Consider the following 21,349-nt stretch of genomic DNA (forward strand, 5'->3'; position numbering starts at 1 on the left):
ACGGCCCTGGTCATGGCCATGCAGGTTTGCGACGATAATGGCAGCCGAGAACCCCTGATGCATTACAAGAACTGTCTACTTCCCACTGTTACGCCCGGAAAGCCGGGGACCAAAGGCAGGGCATTGTGAGCCACATGTCATCGCTTCATTTTAATTTTTGCATCTATTGCGGGGCTTGTGTTCCTTTGAACTGGCGATGCGGCGATACCTAGCTCCCCATAATGGAGAACCCTGCACACGCCTATATGGTGACAGCTTTTTGAGAGCTTTGCTTCCTCTAAGGAGTATGCTGTTGTGTCACCCGGTACTCATCACCACTTACGTGATGACGTCAGGCTAACAAGGGCACTATAAAGGAATGGCTTGGCTTTACTCTGATATGAGAAAGTGTAGAAGAAGAAATGTCGCTGGAGCGCATGTTTCGACAAATGAACTTGACTTCATCATGGCAGCAACCGACCAAGACTAGGCCACTCGTTGATACGTTGGCTTCAGCAGCATGTCTTGATCAGCAATTTCTCGTCCAAGCCTGCATCTTCCTCTGAACTTCCATCTTGCTTGGCTGTGCAATGAGCATAGCGGTCGCAATGTAACAGGTCTCAGCAAAGAATTCTGGTAGTCGAAACAGTTTCAAGCTGGGTTCAGTGTTCCCGTCTAGTATTGCACTGTCAGTAGATCTCCCTCAAAAGTGAATGCACAGTCAGTGTCAAAAGTTCAGATACCGCAAGGTCTGATTTCCGCAGCAATGTGTGACTGTATTCGGTCGAACTGCGCAGTACATGTTGTTGGCACGTTTGAGAACAGGCCCGCAACCTAAATTTAAATCTACCTGCCCAAGCAGCAGGAATATTCAGCTTTTTCTTATGTCTCGTGGTCTCTAAACTTGACACTGGCTGTGAATCAGCCCACTGGCAGAGCTGTCTGAAGACTGACACTTCCAGTAGCCCTGCGAGGTGGAAATAAAAACTTGCGCAACAAGATATTTTGCATTGTTTCATTGATTTCTCAACAGCATGAATTTATGTATATATTTATAATATGTACATCAACAAACAGACACACCTTCGGTCGGAAAACACAGTTCTGCAGGCATAACATGGAAACTGGACATCGAAAAATAACCTGGCAAGAATAAAGCAAACACAGAGAGCTAGAAGTGCGTAAGGGCTGATTACAGCAACTCTCCCACGTCTGACAGCATCTTGTGGAATGAAATCCTAGGGGCCATCGAGCTTCCAACAAGTACTGACAGGAATGAAAAAGAAAAAAAGAAGAGATGCGCACAGCAGGTGGACAAGTACTACGCCCAACTTTGCTTTGCGTCCTCCGAGTAGCCACCTCCGTGATAAATTTATAAAACTAGTTTTTCACTTTTCATAAAGATCTACTCTTCAAGTAAAACAAGGCAACCGCTTATGATATTTCACTGCAGCACTTCGCGAGAGTATCAAATTGGCGTGATAGTAAAAGTTCCCTCCCATCTTGCGCCGTTTTGACGGAACTTCAGAAATATTTCAGTTTTACATCCTTGGTATTTACGGATGTCAAATTTTCATGCCCTCGTTATCTTATCTGTCACCCGTACTCTTACGCCAATTAGACACACCCAAAGTTTGACCTGTAATGAAAACTTTTGCTTAACTTGTCAATCTATTACACTGAATCAAAAATATAATGAAATGTCACAGGCATGTCGCATTTGATATGCAAGGTAGTACACTTAGTACATACATCTAGCTCACTCACAAAAATACCAAGCCCAGTGCTTCCGAAATATTAAGTTTACAGGAAAACAACTAGTATTTACATTTTTTAACTCGCTCCCACTCGCAAAATAGTTTTTCTACCAGTCTATGCCGAAAAGCAGTCACGCATATCTGAACACTAGGCTAATCGATAAAAGAATTGCAGTTATGAGCCTCTTGGCAAAAAAAAAAAGAAGGTTAAACTATCAGAATTGTCTCAGTATCTTTTACGCAATTTACTCCTAACTGCAAATGTTATCCAAGGACCAAATAGAAAATCCTTTTTAGGAAAACTTTGAATTGGGCCAATCACGTCGAATCGGGGGAGGTTGGTCATGAGGACACAAAGTCAAGACAAAGAAAGCCCTCAGTATCATTTGTAGGCACAGCATCGACGCGTACAGGCGCACTTGTAGGAAGCTTGATGACGTTGCAACAGACAAGCCCTCATCAAATCTATCACAGACAAAAAAACAAGAAGTTTTGTCACCGACTCTGCCACCATATATTACACTCACCACGCCCCGCCTCAGACGTGGCAACGGTCACTTATTACTCACGAACTCATCAAAGAAATATTTTTTTCTTCCTTAAAAGGCTCTGGGAACTAACCAGGTTACGACGGGAGAGACGAGAGGTGCGGCACTGTACATCACCGAGGGAAATGCTTCGAGAAGGCGTCCCTCTAGAGACCGACAAGCAAAAAGTGTAGATGGCTACCCCATGTCCTTCGGAAAAATGACCGTTCAAAGTGCGGCTATACGGTATACCAGATACGCACTTGCTTTTGCGTCCGACACACCAACAGAGACAATCATGGCGCAAATGACAAAGCACAAATTTGATTTTCAAGTAACACCACTTCCACCTCTTCAACAAAGGCCTCGACAATGCAGTGTAATCTACCAGCCTGCCTTGCAACTAACATCACTGTACTGAACTAACATAACCAGGTTTAAGGAAAGCTGCCAGACCAATTTCTGTGACCAAACCAGCTGCCAGACCACACTGAGGGGCCCACCTGCAATAACAGCTCCTCTTCACCAACCAACTGCTTACAGCGACCCAAAACTGGCCCTAAGGTCTGCAAGACAATTCTTCAGTGACGACAGCTACACTAGAATCCAATGTTACTTCTTTTACATGATAAATCAGAAACTTTCTCTAAAGTTACGTTGCACCAAACACTAATGGGCAGCTTTCCCTAACAATACACCAGCCTGAATGATGGGAGGATGAACCGATACTGTGATGTCATCCTAACATCATGAATTTCAGAGGACCTTCACTATAAGCCTTGGCAACAGCTTCGGATCAAGCATCGACTGCTCCGAAAAAACTTAAAAACTGCCACACGGACCAACGTCCGCGCACGACCACATTTACGACTGTTGCAGCATTTGTGTGTCCTTTTATAAACGTGCCTCGCCTGCACCCCTTCCAAGTAGACGAACCTCGTACACACGCCAGCCCCTAGAGAGATGCCTGCACGCCGCCTCTAAAGGGACGAGGGACACAGTGTATTCTAGATCCAGTCTTGTAGCCTAAATGTGCCTGTGTCGTGTGACATTTCCTGCTAAGCAGCGCTTGAGTGGCAACCTGCTTGCCAAGAGCAGCATGCACTCGTGCCGACAAAGCAGCACTGGTGAAGCAATCCCGCGTCCCCCTCGCACAACCCCGGGGCATCCCTTGTTTTTCCCGGCTTCAACGTGAATGGCATGCACGTACATGGTGTGAAAGATGTTACCCACCTGTAACAAGTGGATCACTACGCAACACTTGAAGAGCAGTGGTAGTAGAATACAGTGCAGTAAAAGAAAATAGACAGAAAGACAGAAGAAACAATAAAATCACAACTAAAATGACAAAATGGTGTCATGGTAAACGCGCTGCTCTTGCTTTCAACAGCAGAACCAAAGTGTACAAAGCCTCCTTAAAAAAGTTTTGAACTTTTGATTCCAAGTACAGCCAAACTTCCATTTTAACAAATGCGGAAACAGAGAATCATCTGTTATAACGAATTGTATAACAAAGTAAGTGAAGAACAGTCATGCGATCAGGCCAGTGTTGCAAATGTACGTTCATAACAAATTTTCAATCATAACGAAACTATTTTTTGTCTCAGATGTAATTTTGTTTTTATGAGGTTTGACTGTATCAAGGTTGCTGCATTACCCACAACCTGCAAAATACATCTCAGGCATGGCGCATTTGCCCGTCACAACAACAAAGCCAGATCTGCGTTTCACGTTGACAGCACAAGTTTTTGATCCTCCGGGCACAAAACGCGTTAAAGTGTACTGGTGTGCTCACAGAAATGTGCATACCACCCATAAGAAGTACTGGAGTGACCAGACTACGCTAAACATGGCACATGACGTAGACAGCATTTCGTACACCACAAACAAAATCCCCGCCGATGAATTCTCTCCAATGAAGATAGAAGCGCAGGAAACGACTTTTCACAAAACAACAGAAGTACTTTGATTAACGTGTGTAACCATAAAAGCTTCACCTAACAGAAAACACGTGTAGTGGTTAGCTTTAAAGCGAAAACCTAAAAATCCACTGTGCAGCTTTCACAGAGTGTGTCGTCGGGCTTGGAGAAAAGTTGCTAGTGCCACGCCTGTCTGCTACAGAGGTACTAGTTAGTAAACAGCAAGGAGATGGTTAACTAGCCAACCAAATAAACGAGCCAACATAAAAGAAGGGCAGCATATAGAGCACCTATGAATAAGAACATCCCGAAAAGTTTGGAACCAAAAGAACACAGCCCCATGGAGGGAATACAACTGCGACACTCGCTTCAATTGTCGTTTGCAAGTGCCACGTTTTAACGAGGCCTCTTTGAAAGCGTGCCAAACGAAGCTATAAAAGAATGTACAAGTCTTCTTTGATCCCTATAAAACCAAAACAAATCTTGCTATGACAATGATATGCAAATATAAAGTGCTGGAATGATAACGCAGCGACGTGGCTTTCAGTGCGTAATGCCAAACTCAAACCTCCTACCGTGGTAGACTGTCGAGTTGAAAGCTAGCTACAGCAACAAATATGCACCCCCAAGGATGTAGAAATAATAATAATAATAAAGACAACTTAGTTTACAGCAGGAGTCTGCAATGACTGACTCAAAATTGGAACACCAAAGGACACCGCAGTACAGAAAGGCGGCAGCAAAAATAACATTATGTACAAAAGGGTTGAAAAAAAAAAGTAATAACAGTTGAGCACACGTCTAGAACACTGTGCCTAGCACAGGAACAGTACTGCAATCCATGCAAGCCCACTCTGTCAAGTCGGTATGTTGAAACAAAAAGAAACACTGTTGTATTGTGAGCTCTTTTGCACTAATACTTCACTCTTGTTAAAAGTATTCTTATCAGAGATTCGCCAAAGCTGGAAGGCAGAGACTGTACAAAATGAACAGAAAATTAAAAAAAAATAGTTAAGCATAACTGGATTGAGTGCTCACTGTCTCGCAACAAGTCACCGTTTGCACAAAGCTTCATGTTTCACCATTTCCAACGGCGAGAACTGTTTCTGACCATGGAGCATTTGCCGATGCTTCTCAGCGGTGTAGACATTTGATCGTGCTAAAAACTAAAGTGACTTCCAAGTTATTTAAATACTGCTCAGTTCTTATACACCACCGCTCTCTGAATATGTGGGCAACACACAGCAGGTTCCGATGATTCGACTCCAAAGAAGCAGCGACAGCATCTGTCCCGCAAATGTGCCACAAAGGACGCGCCGTGCCTCACCAATTTCAGTTTTAAATAAAAGGAGAAAAAAAAAATGGGAGTGTTACACTCCAAACGTGGCCCAAAACCGAGCCTTTGCAAGTTTCCTGCTGCCGAAAGCCAAGTCGAGACGAGCCTGACGACTAGCACACGGAGGCAACGGACCGATTCCGACCGACCATAGACGTCTGACGATTACACCGTATCTGCTTGGACAGGGCTTCCAAAATCCTCTTTGAGAACAAACTCAACACGTGTACGTGTAAATGTCAACAATACGTAACAATTTGGTGTATGTCGACTTGTGACAAGAACTGTTTCTTCGGCAATGGTTGTAAAAACAATGACAAGCACCGAGACAAAAAAAAAAGGGACGTAAAATAAATGTCCGCGATAGCATCGGAAACACGTGCGCCTGGCGGCACCGGCACGTGGACGCCACTGCTCTCGTTGCCGATGATCGCGTTTTGGCATTCGTGTCGTGCGGGCCCTGCCGTGCACCCTGCGTGCCTTTTCGTCGTCTTCCGTCTCCGCACACTCCTTTTCGCTACAACAACGCAGCACCGAGGTTGTGCGAGGGGAGCAGAGGTGAGAGGTGAAAAGTCCAGCCCTTTCTCCTGACTAGGCAAGTCCCTGCTGCTTTTCGAATTCACTCCAGGCATCGTTGAGCTCCATGAAGATGAGCTTGGCCAATTCTTCGTGCTCGGTGCCCACAAGCTGGTCAGGAAGAAAGAAAATCAAACATTAAAATTAAATGATGGGCCTTTACGATGTGAAAACCATGAGACGTTGAAGTGGCAAGCAGAACAAGGTGATTCCATGTTAATTTGGACCAACTGGAGTTCTTTAAGGTGCACATAAATCTAATTACACAAGTATTCTGGCATATTGCTCTCATCTAAGTGAGCCCGCCATGTGCGAGAATCAAATCAACATCCTTGAGCTTGGCAGCGTGGCACCTTTGCACTAAGCTATCCCAGCAGGTATGGAAACGCTTTTGGGAAACCTATGAGAAGTGCTTGAGAATGCACAAAGAAAAACGCATGTGACATAGCTGATGACAGGTAGTAACTATGCATGTTGGCCTGCATTCATAAATGCAGCCAGCGTTCAAATCTTTCCTTCTAGTTAACTTTCCAGATATAATAAATAGATAAATAAATACAGGATGCTGAAATCAGGCATACCCATCTCATGCTACTGTCGATGTATATGCAAGAATATAAATTAATCTAGATTCAAAGAAAATGCCGCCATCTTAAGTGTACATAACTTACATTAGCAAATGCTAGTTGTTTAGTCAACATATCGCTCCAGTAACTGGTATTTGCCAGAAATAATCAGACTATCCAACGTTAGCAAAACATATATAACCACATGTAGACAATTATCCAGCAGTAGCTAGCACTAGCCAACACTGGCCATCATTTAGCTATCACCAGCTAACATTAGTCAGTAGTAGTAGTAGTAGTAGTAGTAGTAGTAGTAGTAGTAGTAGTAGTAGTAGTAGTAGTAGTAGTCAACTTAATATGGCAGGCCAGGATACCACCATTTATTGTTCAAGAGTTGCTGGGTAGGGGTTACATCAGGATATGCTCTCGCACACGAAAAGCTATTCCAGCAGGGGAAGGGGTCATGTCCAAAAAACGTTAGCGTGCACCATAGGTCAACAAACTCGCTCACGAGTCAACTGACTCAGACTCACACAGACTCAGACAGGAGCCGTGAGTGCGAGTCCGAGTGAGTTCGGTTGAGACAAATTTTAGTGAGTCTGAGTCTAAGTGATTCCGGTTGAGGAAAACTTTGGTGAGTCTGCGTCCGAGGGAGCCCTAAGCACAAAATATGTTTCTTGAGCAAGTCTGAGCGAGCTCCAAATTTTTTGCTGACCTATGGCATGCACCATCACTCTCTGCCACACACACCTTGTCGGGATGTACGGCAAGGCAGGCCTTGCGGTAGAAACGTTTGACGTCGGCCGGCGACACGAGCTGGTGCATGCCCACCTCGGTCCAGCGGCAGCCCTCCCAGATGACCGTGTGCAGTGAGCACAACAGCGCCCGAATGTTGCGCTCTTTCTTCGTTGTCCAGTCCATTATCTGCGACATCGAGACAGAGATGGATGATCAACTGTTACGTGTCCCTTATGGGTGGACGTTACGTCGTCGTTCTCGACTTCTACTAAGCTGTTTTTAACCAGCGTCTGTTCCCTGACCCACTCTGCTCTTCTGGTTGGCAGCTGTGTATGTAAATGTTTCCTTACAACACAAGATGGTGTGTTGCCCAGAGTCACGTTTATGAAAACATCCGACAATTCAAACGAAATCCTGCAGTTTACAAAGAGCCTACTGTATGTGTGAGCGGAGGCCTGGCCCCCTTACCATGAGCTTGATTGGGTCCATCTCCTTGGCCATCTCTGCCCGGCGAAGCTCGGCAATCGTCTTGGGACCAGTGTCCTTCTTGCCAAAACCCGAGAAGCCCTGCGTGCCCAGGAGGTCCTCAAAGGTGTCCTCCGTTAGCTTCGCCTTCTGGCCTGTGTACGTGGACAATGCAGAAAAAAAGAAAAAGATAACAATAAAAATTAACACACTTCTACAACGAAAAAGTTCGTGCAAGAAATGTTGACAATGATTGTCGACGAATTTCGAGTGAGTAAATTTCAAGCCGAGATTTCACTCGTGAATGTTCAACATACCATAAATTTTGTTCTAATGGGTTCAGAACATCCATTTTTCTTGCAGTGCACACGGTTCTGATTCCAGATTATTGTGATATGCTAATTCACATTGTAACTTTCTCAGTTTAGGAAAAAATCTTGCTTCCCAAAGGGCTCATAAAATATTTTGTATTTTAAAAGCTACACATCCGTACTAGAAAAATAATTTCATATTTAAAATCGGCACACAAATAACATAATCTGAGCCAGTTTCATCAAATTCGATGAAGAAATAAAAAAAACTTTTTTAAGCGCCATGCCCCCGCGCTTAAGTTCAGCAGAGCAAAACGGTCGTTTAGGTACTGCATCAGGACGGATGGTATTTCAATTTAGAATGGTCTATTTCAGGCACGTAGGCAAGGGCCCAACCCCCCCCCCCAAATTTTTCCAGCGTTCTATATTCCCAGGCAACATTTTTTTTTTGTTTTTGCCATGGAAAGACTGTCTTTCGAACAATTAGGCCTTGCCCCCCCCCCCCCCCCAGAAAAAAATCCTGGCTACGTGCCTGGTCTATTTAACAAATTGCCTAAGACAAACTAACTGCACACGCGCCACCGTGAATGCTCAGAAACTGATGTCTCACACACTTTTTCTTTAAGGCATGTACAATGCTGTGGCACCAGTCTCAATAACATTGTACGCTGTGCGTGAGCATAATCAGCTACGCTTATCGTCATCGGCGTGCGAAGGCATTCGAAGCACAGCCAGGATTCTCGATTCACAAAACTCTAACCGTTGCTGTAAGGTGCCCCAGCCGAAGCCGCAGTCTTTTCCACGAACACGCTTGCGCCACCCGGTGCGGCTGCGGCGCTGTAGTTTGGCTTCGCAGCCCCTGCCGCTGCGGCTGTCGGAGCAGCCGGGGGAACGGCGCTGCCGGGTCTCCACTTTGCACCATTGGTGCCAGCACCACCGACCTGCGTGCCGCTTCCAGTCGGCTGCGGGCTGCTCGTGGCTGTGGCCGGCTTTGGTTGTGACCAAGCCGGGAAGCCTGTCGCAGTTGCTGTTCCCGTCTTGGAAGCTGCACCGGCACCGGTGGAGCCACCGGTCAGGTTTCCTGTAGGCAACAAATGACCATACTTTAGCACTAGGTGGTGCGAAATGAAAAAAAAAAAAACTGACGTTACGTGAAGCCGACTGGCTGTGTGTTGCATACCGTATTTATAGTTGCGTAATTACCAGCACAGTTTTGGTTAGCGTTGGCTATCAAGATAACTGAAGGTAATTAGTCGTAACTGAGAGTAAGTGCTAAAAACTAAACTTTTTAATACCAAAAGAAATGCAGTTGGTCGGGATATAATTGTAACCTCTGACTAGATATTTCCATGGTAAATTGGTTATACGTCTTGACCCTCGTATTAACATTGGCATCAAGCTATGCAATACTGAAGCTTCGTCCTATTCTTCTATACAACCGACATCTGAAGAATAAGAGCACCTCACCAGATCAACTGCTTTTATTAAAGACATCTCACATCTCTAAGACTCATTAGTCATACTGTATACGAGCAATTTCGCACATATTAATCGTTACTACTCCTTTTTTGAACTGCCCTCGCGCCTTGAGGGCATGAATCAAAATAAATGAGGTGCATAAAACGAACCTAGGTCTGCAAACGGGTCGGCCTTGCGCCCGAGCGCCTCGAGATTTGGCGTGGAAGCGTTCCGCGTCAGCCCAGATGCTGGCATCCCCACTCCGCTGCCGCCCGTCGAGGGGACGAGCGGCACCCACGTGCTGCCTGGGAACAGGGTGTCCCACGTCCCCGGCATGGTGTCGAGTTTGGCGGCTCCTCCGCCACTCTGAGTTGTCGCTGTCGAAGCGGCAGCCATGTTGAAGGCTGACACGCTGTTTGGGATGCCACCCTGCTTGTGCTGTATACAGGGGAGGGCCAGAGAAAAAGAAAATTAGCCCAGTTCCACCCAATGGGAAATCTGCAGAAACAGCGGAGCTGTGGTTTTCCTGTGTTTCCCTAGTGAGTTTCTTTAAGCTATCATGTTGAAGAGCTTGTTTCGCAGAAGTTCCGGTGTCGGTGCCGTTGGCAGAGGCGTCTTTGGATGTGAGCAAAAAAGCAACATTGGCTGCGAGCGAAAATTCGAGGCAGATCCAAATAATTGTAGGAGATGGAGGGCATTTGCACTTTGGCTTTTCTTGCGGCACAGTTTAGGTCTCCACCGAGAAGCGAAGGCAGGCTAGCGATTGGGAAGGCGATAGTGTGTGCACGTGTGTGCGTGCGGATATCGCTATTGCGTTCAACTCTTAAAGATGAAGCTGAAAGGCCACCCAATTTTTGTGATCACCGTGCAGCTACCACTTTGTCTGTGACCGAGGCTGTTATGCCATCTATGGGCATATCTGGGAACCATAGCATGACATGCGAACACTCATCTGTCGTCGGGCCCAGTCCTAGAACAGCTCTAATGTTAATAAGCAGGTACTAGAATCCAAATGGTGTCTGTAGTCGTTTACAACCTAAGATTAAGTACAAGCTCTGCTCTTAGAACTGCGGTGCACCTGCCATTCATCTGTGCATGAGAGCGGTGCCGGGTTGTTTCCTTTATACCCGAAGCAGGTTTTCGTTGCTAATGTGAATACTACGCATATTATTCATTTTAAGTTTGTTGTCCCTACATAAAATATTACGTCTCCCCAGGCAGCGATGTTGGAATCTTTGCTGAAATTTAACAAAGTCACATCTGACACGAAAATAACTTCGTTTTATCCAAAAATTCGTTATAAACATGCATTCATAACACTGTATCTATGACAAGACTATTCTTCATTCACTTCATTATAACCGATAATTCGTTATATCGAGGTTTGAGTGTATCTGTGTTGCTGATGGGGCTTCAGAATACAAGGTTTCCAACTGCATGTCTATGCAGTTTGCGCAAGTATAAGAAAATTCAGGAGCCCTTCCTTGCCTTATTGGGAAAATACGGGGGCAAGTGAAGCTCGGTGTGCACATGCCTGACGCACTACTTTTCTTTCTATCGCATTGTGCAACGCTCCTTCCTAACTGTTTCCTTCCTTCATGCCAGGAATTGGACTGTCGTCCCCGTGCTTTTAGTGCAACACTTCAGTTGCTACAGGCAATGACGACGGTCATCTGTTTATATCCAGGCAACAATGAAATGTGGCCAATGGAACTGACAAGTGACCTTGATAAAAGATCAGACTGCCGCATCAGAAACGGCTGATCTCTGACAAGCCCACAATAGAGAGGGCATCAATTACAGAAGGCACTGATGTAACCGACAACTGGGTATAAGAGACACCAGTGTGCCTACATCGAAACAGGGGTTAATTAGAGACTGAGAAGCTGGTACCTGCTGCTTAAGCACTCAGACCTGGATATAACGAATTATTGGTTATAACGAAGCAAATGAAGAAAAGCCTTGGTAATGGCTAGAGTGGTTTGAATGTATGCTTATAACGAATTTTCGGATATAGCGAAGTTATTTCGTGTCAAATGCAACTTTTATACTGATGTTTCAGTGTAAGAGACACCACATATAAGGGACAAGAACTGCTCCCTGGAGTGCGTCTCTTATAAAGCAGTTCGACTGCATGGAAAAATAGTGCATACAAATACGCATGCGACTGGTTCACATGCGACAGCCGCACTCCCTTGCGCTTGTGGGCGCCGTGTTTTTTGCATATGATGCTGAAACTTAAAAAAGTTTGCTTAATATATGTACAGTCAAATCCCATTACAACAAAATTGACGGGAAGCGCGAAAAAGTTTGTTGTCACGGAATTTCTTTACAGCGAAGTTTCATACGTATACCACAAAAGTTGGGAAGATCTTATGATTATGACTGGTCCTTTGGTCCCAGCAAGGGCATGCATTATCTTTTGCATTGGACTCTCGCTAACTCAGACGTACTTGGCTGCACACCGAGTGAATGTAATTCCTCACGAATAACACGCACAAAATATACAGAAAACTTGGAGCTAAACTCGGGGTAGGAGTTTCATGCGAATTTCGGTGCGCAAGTCAGCTTCACGGCACGCCTTCACGGTAATGCAAGGAAGGTGGCCTCGCGTCTATACGTGGGCATTTTTTTTCCTTTCTCTCGCAGTTTGTAGTAGGAGTTGCCGATTACATGCAGGGGCAGGTTATACACGAGAAAATACGATATTCAGACTACCCTCGGAGCGTGCTGAGCTCGCAGCGTGGCGAACGAGCGTGCAAAAGCTTCGCTAGAGGCCTACTGAAATGCCAAAGCTCCGCGCTACCACAGTCATAAGCGAACGACAGGAAAGCCGTAACGCTTCGTGCAAACGATAGTGCCGTTTTGAATCTGTGCGCGCTGGCCACACGCGTGCCTTCAGAACTGCGTGGTTGCTATCTGTGACCGTGCGCATTGGATGCGCGCGTACTTTCATGGTCGCCCACGATCGCATCAACACGACCACATTTGTGTTTGCAGCAGTTGTGGCAGGATGTAGTTACACTTGGACTAGGTGTGCACTGGCCGCGCGTGTGCCCTCATAATGCCGTGGTTGTTATTTACAATCGCAGGGCTGGTGACGACGAGCATAGTTTTGTTTTGAGCACTACATCAAAAACATGGCGGGAGTTCTTGAAAAATGATTCTACCGCGACCCGCACACGCATCAAACCCGCCCGCAGCATCATGGTGGATGATGATCCGTCGCCGAGCATCTCTATGGCGAAAAATTTACCGGAATGTGCGTGTGGTGGTAGAAAGCGTGTCTCCGATGAAGACATGGGTTTTGCGATGCGACCACGCGGCTCTGGAAGTCACGAGCCAACGAGAAATCATTGAGTTGCTAGTGGAATTTCGCGGCAATCCTAGGCAAGCTCCTTTTCCTTATGTGGTAGCACTCGCGAAAACTTTGTTGAAGCAGAAGCACCCAGAAAAAATATTCGCTGTGACAAGACATTTTTTGCGTTTTTTTCTGTGGTCGACTGACGGAGAATCAAAAATTATTCCTTGTGGCGGAAATTTCGCTGTAGCGGAGTTCATTATAGCGGGATTCGACTGTAGTGCATTACTCGACTGTAATGGGTCGACTTTTCCTAGTGACTTTAGCGGCTCTGTGACAGCGTCCCACCTGTGGTGTGTTCCCTGCACTGACGCTGGTGCTGGCCCAGCCGGGAGCAGCAGAAGCCGGGGTGGCCGTGCCAAACGGGTCGAAGAGGTCGGCCCCGCCTTTGGTGGCTGTCGGAGATTTGGCATCCAACAGGTTGACTGTGGGCACACCCGATGCAGGTGCTGCCCCCGCTGTGGCACTGGTGGCAAACGGGTCGAAGGCCGGGGTGCCAGGCGACGAGAGGTCGCCGATCAACGGTGGTTGCGCTGACTGTCAGGCAAGAGCAAAAAGACCCGATCCGTGACCAAGTTAATTATGACGCAGTGTCAGCGATGATGACCAATATCAAGATACCATGTATTCAGTAACAATGACGACAGTAATGCTTAGTCTCAAACATAGATGCATTTTATTAACTGTCCCAGATTGTACCGGTCAAAGTAGCTAAGTAGTCCGCCAACTCCCATCTGCCGAGCCTATGCAAAAACACAAACATAAGCTTCCAAATATGTAAAGAACTTATGTTACTTAAACCGTTGCGGTCCGAAACTTTTACTTACTTTCCGCTTGTCTGGTCCAAAAATATTTCGCCAGTTTTGAGCACCGCAAAAAAAAAAAATAGCTATGCAAGAAAAACTTCTCAAATGTTTATTTACAGTTGACATTGTGCCTAAGTCTTCCAGCGATATTTGGGCAGCGTGTGGTGCCTGACAGCAAACCGCTGCGTCCGTGTTGCGTAGTTGGGAGGTGCCCAACAACGCACCGCAAAGGGTTTTTAAAAAAACTAAATGTATATAACAAACATAACGAGAAAGACAAATTATAATAAGGGCAAACGTCAATAACACAAACAGATATATAGTGCAGTAATGCATACAGCACAAACGAAACGCAAAATTTAGGTTTTTTTTTTTTTTGCAGACATGAGCATGTATGGTTGTAAAAGACGTTCAATGCAACAAATGTACTTTTGCGTATATTACACTAGTACTACAGGCTTGCTCGTAAGGGCAAACCTAAAACCCCTTTAGCCAGCGTAGAATAATCTCAAAATTAAAATTCCTTTACCAATTATATCATGATCACTTCCACATATCACATTCTCATTACCTGCAAGACCCGCCTAAGCACTCATTGAGACTAACTCATTCTAAAGCAATCCGTCAACCTTTAAGTCATGTTAACACTCATAAACACTCCCTTTTTCCGTCAGCTATCTCTCACTGGAATAACTTATCCAACGATATTGTGTGTTAAAATATGACTGACTCGTTCATGAACCTCAATTAGTGTATCGAATTTTCACCATGAATTTTCGGCAATGTATGTACCGTATTTATTCGAATCTAAGCCGATGGTTTTTTCGAAAAAACGATGTGCCAAAGTGGGGGCTCGGCTTAGATTCGAGGATTTTGAAAAACGCGCCATTTTTCATCGAGAAAAGGTGTCGCAAACTAGCGCCACCTAGACAGTATTGTAGCCGTTAGTAGCCGAGCCAACACCTGGCTTAAGTACACACGCGAGGCCGCCATTTTTATCTTTGTGGCGAGTGTTAAGGCGAGCCGTTCGTCAGTTCGAGTCTCGCTTCGAGTGGGATGTGTGTGGCGTAGCTCAATGGCGCCAAACGAGCGTAGTCATTATAGTGCAGCGTATAAAAGGAAAGTTGTGCTAGCCGCGGAGTCGTCCTCCAACGTTCAAGCCGGGCGGGACTTTGGAGTGGACGAAAAGAATGTTCGTCGCTGGAGGGGCCAACGGGAGAAGCTCTTCGCATGCGCCGCAACGAGGATGGCTGGGTGGCTGCAGCGTGGGACGACATCCCAGGAACTTTGATCGTGCTCTCTTTCAAGAAGTGCGGCATATCAAATGCACTTGATGGCACCGAGGATTGCGCACTGTTTGAGGACAGCGACAAAGAGGATCAGCGACGACGACTCGGAATGAGCGCGGCATCTTGATGATGAACCAACTGCTGCGTTTCATCTTCATATTTTCAATAAATGTTTTCTCTTTGTGAATTTTACCCGGCCTACATTCGAGGTAAGTTTTTTTTTTTTTCGGGCTTCGGACTTTAGGGGGTCGGCTTAGAATCAGGGTCGGCCTAGATTCGAGTAATTACGGTATTTCATGTATTCATGTACTTACTCCTGCATGGGCTGTAAAAGGCCTGCAGTATATTAAAAATAATAATAAAATAAACAAGTTCAGCTGTAACCATCAGTTGCTGTAAATGAAGACCACCCTGCACACAGGCAAAATGCCCTGCAAACCTCACGTACCACCTTCATCAAAATAATCCAGCACTGACCCTGTGATTGACAAGGAGGTCAAAGTTGGACGTCTGCTGGCTGGACAAAGAAGTGCCCAGGAGGTCATCCACCATGCGGTCCGAGGACGCCTGAGCCTCTCTGCCGCTACCTTCGTCGACAGAGAAGCTCCCCAGGTTGAGCAGGTCCACCTCCTTGGCCTTGGACCGTGGCGGAGGCGCCGGCGAACTGCTGTTCGCCGCCGCTGCGTTCCCACTGTCCGATGCTGAAAGCTTGCGCATCGGGCCCAGCAGGGTCTGGAGGGGGGGGGGGGGGTAGTGAAATTTGAAGACACATCTTTGCATTTGACCACAAACCCAAGTTCTCCAAACTGTTTTGTGCCCTGACCGAAGGTGCACTTTGCAACTGTTGTGGATTAGCGGGTGGGTATGGAGGGGCTGCGCCCACTCGCTAATCCATGACGTCATGATCACAAGATCTGCAATCCCCGCTTTACCACCAAGGATTTCTCCTCCGTGTGAATACCCCTTTACGGGATGTTCATTCCACTGTATGTGCAAATTTCTGCTCCGTTAGTGCATGCAGCTTTTTAAGTTAAGGGAGAACATTGCTCTTAATTTTTTTTTTATTTCTTGGTCAATATTAATTAAACTTGCTGAGTTTATGTATATTTGTGCGCCGATGTCACGTGCAATTCTTTTTCTAGTATAATGTGTAGTTTTCAAAATACAAACTATTTTATCTGCCTTTTGGGGAGCAAGATTTTTCCTAGACTGTGAGTTGCAAAGTAAATCGGCATATCGTAATAACCTGGAATTAGAACTTTGTGCAGTACAACAAAAATGGATGTTCTAGACGCATTCAGCAAGGGGGCGGCAATTACTATCTGCCCCCGGCCCTCCCTCCCCTTCTCGCAACGCCCTCCACTTTCTAGCCTTCAAATGTCCCCAAACACGCTGCATACGCTTCAGGGGGCCGGCGCTTCAAGGAGCCGCCGGCCAAACTTCTGTTATCTACCGTGCAGAAGCAAGCGTTGGTCAAGCAGCTATGCATAGATTCACAGGAGCCTGGACCAAGTGCCACTGTTGAGCTTGATCATCATGCTTCATAGTCACGAGTGCTGCCGGCAAAAAAACTTTTGGCACTCATTCACAGCAGCATTCAAGAGGGCTGCCAATGTCATTCTCCATGTGGAAGAAACCAACTGCGCAGCAGGATGCAAGTTTGGAGTTTCTGAACGGGTAGTGCCTGTAGTGTGACCAAATTTTCACATGTTATGCCAGGTGCCAGGGCACACATAAATGAACTATGCGATCAGTCTCTGCTAGTTACAAGTGAAATTTTTGCACAAGGTGCCTGTGTGTTCGATTGAGAAACAGGAATACCGAGAAGAGCATCAAGAAACAGCAAGGCTAGCAAGGCCTGGGCATCAATGTTCAGGAAGAGGGCTGGCTTGACGATGACAGGTGAGCATGTGTAGTCAGTCTAGTGACTACGTTAAATCAATTTCCATTATGAAATGTGCTCGCGCATTTGTTCCTTACTTTATTTCGTTGTTTTTTTGTTAGGTTGACCTATACTTGAGTTGACTTACAACGACGTAAATACGGTATTTCTTGGTCCACAATGTTCTTCAATGTCAGTAGAATCCTTCTACTAACACAAGGGAAGGGTTATCAAGACTGCTACCTGCTTAAAAACAAGTCTTTCAGCAAGAAGGTTCAACTGAAGCTACTAATTCAAATGAGGATTTGGGGCAAAAGCATCAACTGTGCCCAATCACAAACACTTTCGCCATCAAACTCGATGATGTTGCGGGGAGTTGGCATGGTAACTTCAAGGTGACGTTAATAATAATAATTTCTGGGTTTTTTACACCCCAAACCATGATATGATTATGAGGGATACCATAGTGGAGGGCTCCAGAAATTTTGACCATCTCGTGTTCTTCAACTTGCACTGACATCGCACAGTACACGGGCCTCTAGCATTTCGCCTCCATCGAAATGCGACTGCCGTGGACGGGATCGGGTCAGTGGCCGAGCACTGTAACCGCTACACCACCACGGCGGACTCAAGGTGACGTCATCTAAACTTTCTGTTTATGCATCTTCTGGCTTACCTTGCATCTTCTCGCGTCAACTGATGACTCTGACATCATGGAAGGGTACCTCATTAATACGAGTGATGTCAAAATTCCCTTATGTGCCCCTTTTAGTCTATAAGGTAAGCAGAGCTGCTGCGAAGACGTCCGAAATATTGGCGGCCAAACAATCAGTCACCGACTATAAAGAGTGTAAAGTGAGAAAAAAAAAAAACTCCTCGAAGCATGGACGAATACTTGCCTCTGCAGATGTGGTGGCACTTGGAATGTCGCTTTCAGAGTGCTGCGGCGAAGTGTCCCTGCTTGGTAAGCTGGGCGTCGCAGGCGGAGGTGGCCTAGCAGGAGCGTTCCTAGAGAAGTGGCCTGCAACGATGATTGGCTGAATTAGCTCACTGCGTTTCTAGACTACCGAATAGCACACAAGATTCCCTATGAAATACGGAAGACTCAGTCTCAAAACTTAAAAAGTACCGACACAGATATGTTTGATCTATATGGTGCCATGTAGACTAGTGTAAGGTCTGCACCTCCTGTGGCAACCCAAAAGTGGGGAGATGGATCCAAGCAATAACATTCCACGCAGCAGCCAAAAAGAGAGTAACGCCAAAAGCGGATGTAGGATTCTGACCATGGACAAGAAAAAAAAAAGAAGGCTGTACCCAGTTGTGCATTGAGAAGGGGCAAATGCAACGAAAGGGAGTATATCCCAATTGGTACGGCCACGTTGAATGTACGTAAAAATTTAGTCAAACAAAGCTCGGCAAACGAGCTCAGCACAGCTATATGAATTCTCTTTATGACAGAGCGTACTTGGCACTGTATTCTTGGGTGGACAGTGGCTACAGGATATTTCCTGCAAGGTGTCAAACAACCATGCTCACCAATGCAGGCCTCGAGCTCTTCGTCGGTGCTGAACAGGATGGCGGCGCTCGTCTCCAGGTGCTCGAGGTCGGCCCACAGACCGTTGGTTAGCCGTGGACTGGGACTGCCACCGACTTGGACTTCGAGCGTTAGCTGGAAGCCCTCCGGGTACCGGTCCAACTCCTCAATGCCGTCAAGCTCATGCCTGCACCACATTCATTCACATGGATAACATCTGTGTACTACTCGGCCAACTTTCGAAGTTGAAATATGGAAGACGAACTCGGGGGAACGAAGCAGGCAACAAATGCTGCACTTCATCTTGCTCTTCCTTTTGTCCTAATTGCTAATGAAAGCAATAATCAAATGAATCAAGCAGAAAATTAGGCCAGGGAAAGCATAAAGGATGTTAGTTGTTGTGTTGAACTGTATTGTACTACACTCAAACCTCGATATAACGAACACTGATATAACGAATTATCAGTTATAACGAAGTAAATGAAGAATAGTGTTGTCATAGACACAGTGTTACAAATAATCGTTTATAACGAATTTTTGGATATAACGAAGTTATTTTCGTGGCAGATGTGACTTTGTTATAATGAGGTTTGAGTGTAATAGTGACGTAAATTGAAATGAACTGAAATGAAACCTTTTGCCTGAAAGCTCTTGTGTATCGCATGCGCTTGCTTCCAAGCTGTTTGATCAAGCGAAATTTCAGTCACTGCTTCACTACAGAAAGCTTAAACCTAATGCAAGGCACACGCGTTCCGGAATGCAGACAAGAAGCAGGCAGAGGTCGATGATATGAACTTTCTTTTTTTCATACAAGTAATGCGAAAAGCTCATTTCTTTTAAAGTTAGGGCAGCTGCCACTGAAAAGCATTTTAGGTGAGCCAAAAAACCATATCTCTGCGTACCTGCAAAACGATAACTGTGACGTGCCGGGCGCCACGAATCCAGAGTACAGTTGAACCTGGCAGATCTTTATGGGTGACACCTGTAAGACGAAAGGTGCTGGTCTTCAGGCAAGCACGAAAGCCATCATTTCCCTCCTTGGGTTGTAATTGACGTCAGCTACAAAAGCATTTTGCGAGCTTCAAGGTTAGAAACAACATGATGTGACAACACGACAACAACATCAAGTGGCACACGTGGGCCCTTTAAAGCCAGGCAGAGTATTGCAAAAAAAAAAGGAAACTTAAGGGTTTTCAGATCAGAATTTTTAGCAGCAGCAATGGTGACGACAACGACATCATCAAAAACCAAAACCCCAAGTCCTGTATGTGCATGTGTTATGTGCCTTTTTGTCTGTGTCTGGTTCGCATTTTTTAAACGTGCTAATGGAGTAGCAACGTGCCCAAACGTCCTCCCAAAATTTTCAATTCGAGTTCAAAAGATTTCATTCTAATCGCTCTGACGGTCCGCTTATGACAAGCACTTTCGTGCTTGACAATATCAGAAAACTGAAAATTCAATTCCGGAGTTTTACTTGCCAAAATCAAGAAGGGATTATGAGGCATGTCATAGTGGACATTTAATCTTGACCAATTGGAGCGCTTTTTATCTGCACTCAAGTCTAAGCACATGGGTTATGTTGCATTTTGTCCCCACTGAAATGCGGCTCCCATGGCCGAGCATTGAGCCTACTCTCTAACACTTGCCAGCACAACGCCTTAGCCACAAGTACCTGAATAGTGCGAGCTGAAGTTAGGCTATGCTCAGCAGATGGCCGAGAAAGAATGATACTACAGTCGAACCCGGGTATATCGAACTCGCCAAAAAACGTTTATTAGTTCGATATATGGCATAATTCGATATAGGCCCGCTATAGGATTTTGACACAAAGGCACATAACAATAAGAAAAGTACTTTATTAATATGGTGGCTTACTTGCGTGCCCTACTTTGGAACAAAATAGTCCTGGATTTTCTTCTGTGTCAACGACTTCGCTGCCTGCGACAGCACGCATGCCTCCACGTTGTCCAACGAGTCGGAGCAGCTGAGGCCGCAACCTTCCACATTCACGCAATAGCGCCGGACCAATGCAAGTGCACTAATCACTTCGGAGGATGTAGGCAATGGGCCATCGTCAATTTCCTTATTGCTGTCGCTTTGGCTCGTGGTCGGCACGACGTCTGCAACGTAGTCCTCATCTTGTAGCTCACCCATGATGGCGACATCATCGTCCGCACTGACGAACTCGTCGAATGTCGATCCGTCGATAGCTCCCGGGAACTCTGCCAGCTCGCTCCAAACTTCGGCGGAAACACCTGCGGTGTCTTCAATGCTGTCATCGGAATTTGGGGTGTCATCACCAGGCATGCGGAAGCCGGCATGCCTAAAGCAGTTCTGGATCGTCTCCTTCGTGACATCTGCCCACGATCTACACAACATAGAAAGAGCTCCGAGCAAGTCGATCTTAAGCTCCCTGCCGACACGAAGGTTCTGCAGCAGCCTCTCCACCAGGCGCTTTCGATAGCTGGCTTTCAGTGCGCGTATAACGCCTTGATCCAGTGGTTGCAGTACAGACGTAGTGTTTGGGGGCAAAAAACGCAGCTCGATGTTGCTGAAGGTCGTACTGCAGTGGTGCGATGAACAATTGTCCACGAGCAGGCACACCTTGCGATTTTCGCCTACCAAATCATCATTCCACGACGATAGCCACCTGCCGAAAAGCTCCCCGGTCATCCACGCTTCTGAGTTTGCTCGGTAGGTAACTGGAAGCGACAGCGCATTTCGAAAACACCGCGGTGCCGTGCTTTTCCCGATAACCAGAGGTCGAAGCTTTTTCGATCCGTCTAAATTAGCTGCCAACAGCACGGACACACGAGCTTTGTTTGCCTTGCCGCCGCAAGAC

General features: G+C 46.1%; 1 protein-coding gene across 1 annotated transcript in view; it reads right to left on the reverse strand.

Annotated features, from left to right (window-relative positions):
- Positions 1-980: 980 nt before the first annotated feature.
- The window catches only part of LOC119404881 (cyclin-G-associated kinase), a 67,597-nt gene continuing 47,228 nt past the window's right edge, over positions 981-21,349 (reverse strand). The window contains exons 17-26 of the mRNA XM_037671571.2: positions 19,410-19,489; positions 18,510-18,694; positions 17,870-17,991; positions 15,566-15,820; positions 13,282-13,530; positions 9,803-10,070; positions 8,935-9,255; positions 7,867-8,018; positions 7,411-7,584; positions 981-6,205 (exon numbers count right to left, since the gene is read on the reverse strand). Of these exons, the coding sequence (XP_037527499.1) occupies positions 6,110-6,205; positions 7,411-7,584; positions 7,867-8,018; positions 8,935-9,255; positions 9,803-10,070; positions 13,282-13,530; positions 15,566-15,820; positions 17,870-17,991; positions 18,510-18,694; positions 19,410-19,489 (1,902 nt within the window). The 3' untranslated portion in view covers positions 981-6,109. The remainder of the gene's footprint in view (positions 6,206-7,410; positions 7,585-7,866; positions 8,019-8,934; positions 9,256-9,802; positions 10,071-13,281; positions 13,531-15,565; positions 15,821-17,869; positions 17,992-18,509; positions 18,695-19,409; positions 19,490-21,349) is intronic.

This window comes from Rhipicephalus sanguineus, chromosome 9 (genome assembly GCF_013339695.2).
Source record: "Rhipicephalus sanguineus isolate Rsan-2018 chromosome 9, BIME_Rsan_1.4, whole genome shotgun sequence".
Taxonomy (NCBI): Eukaryota; Metazoa; Arthropoda; class Arachnida; order Ixodida; family Ixodidae; genus Rhipicephalus; species Rhipicephalus sanguineus.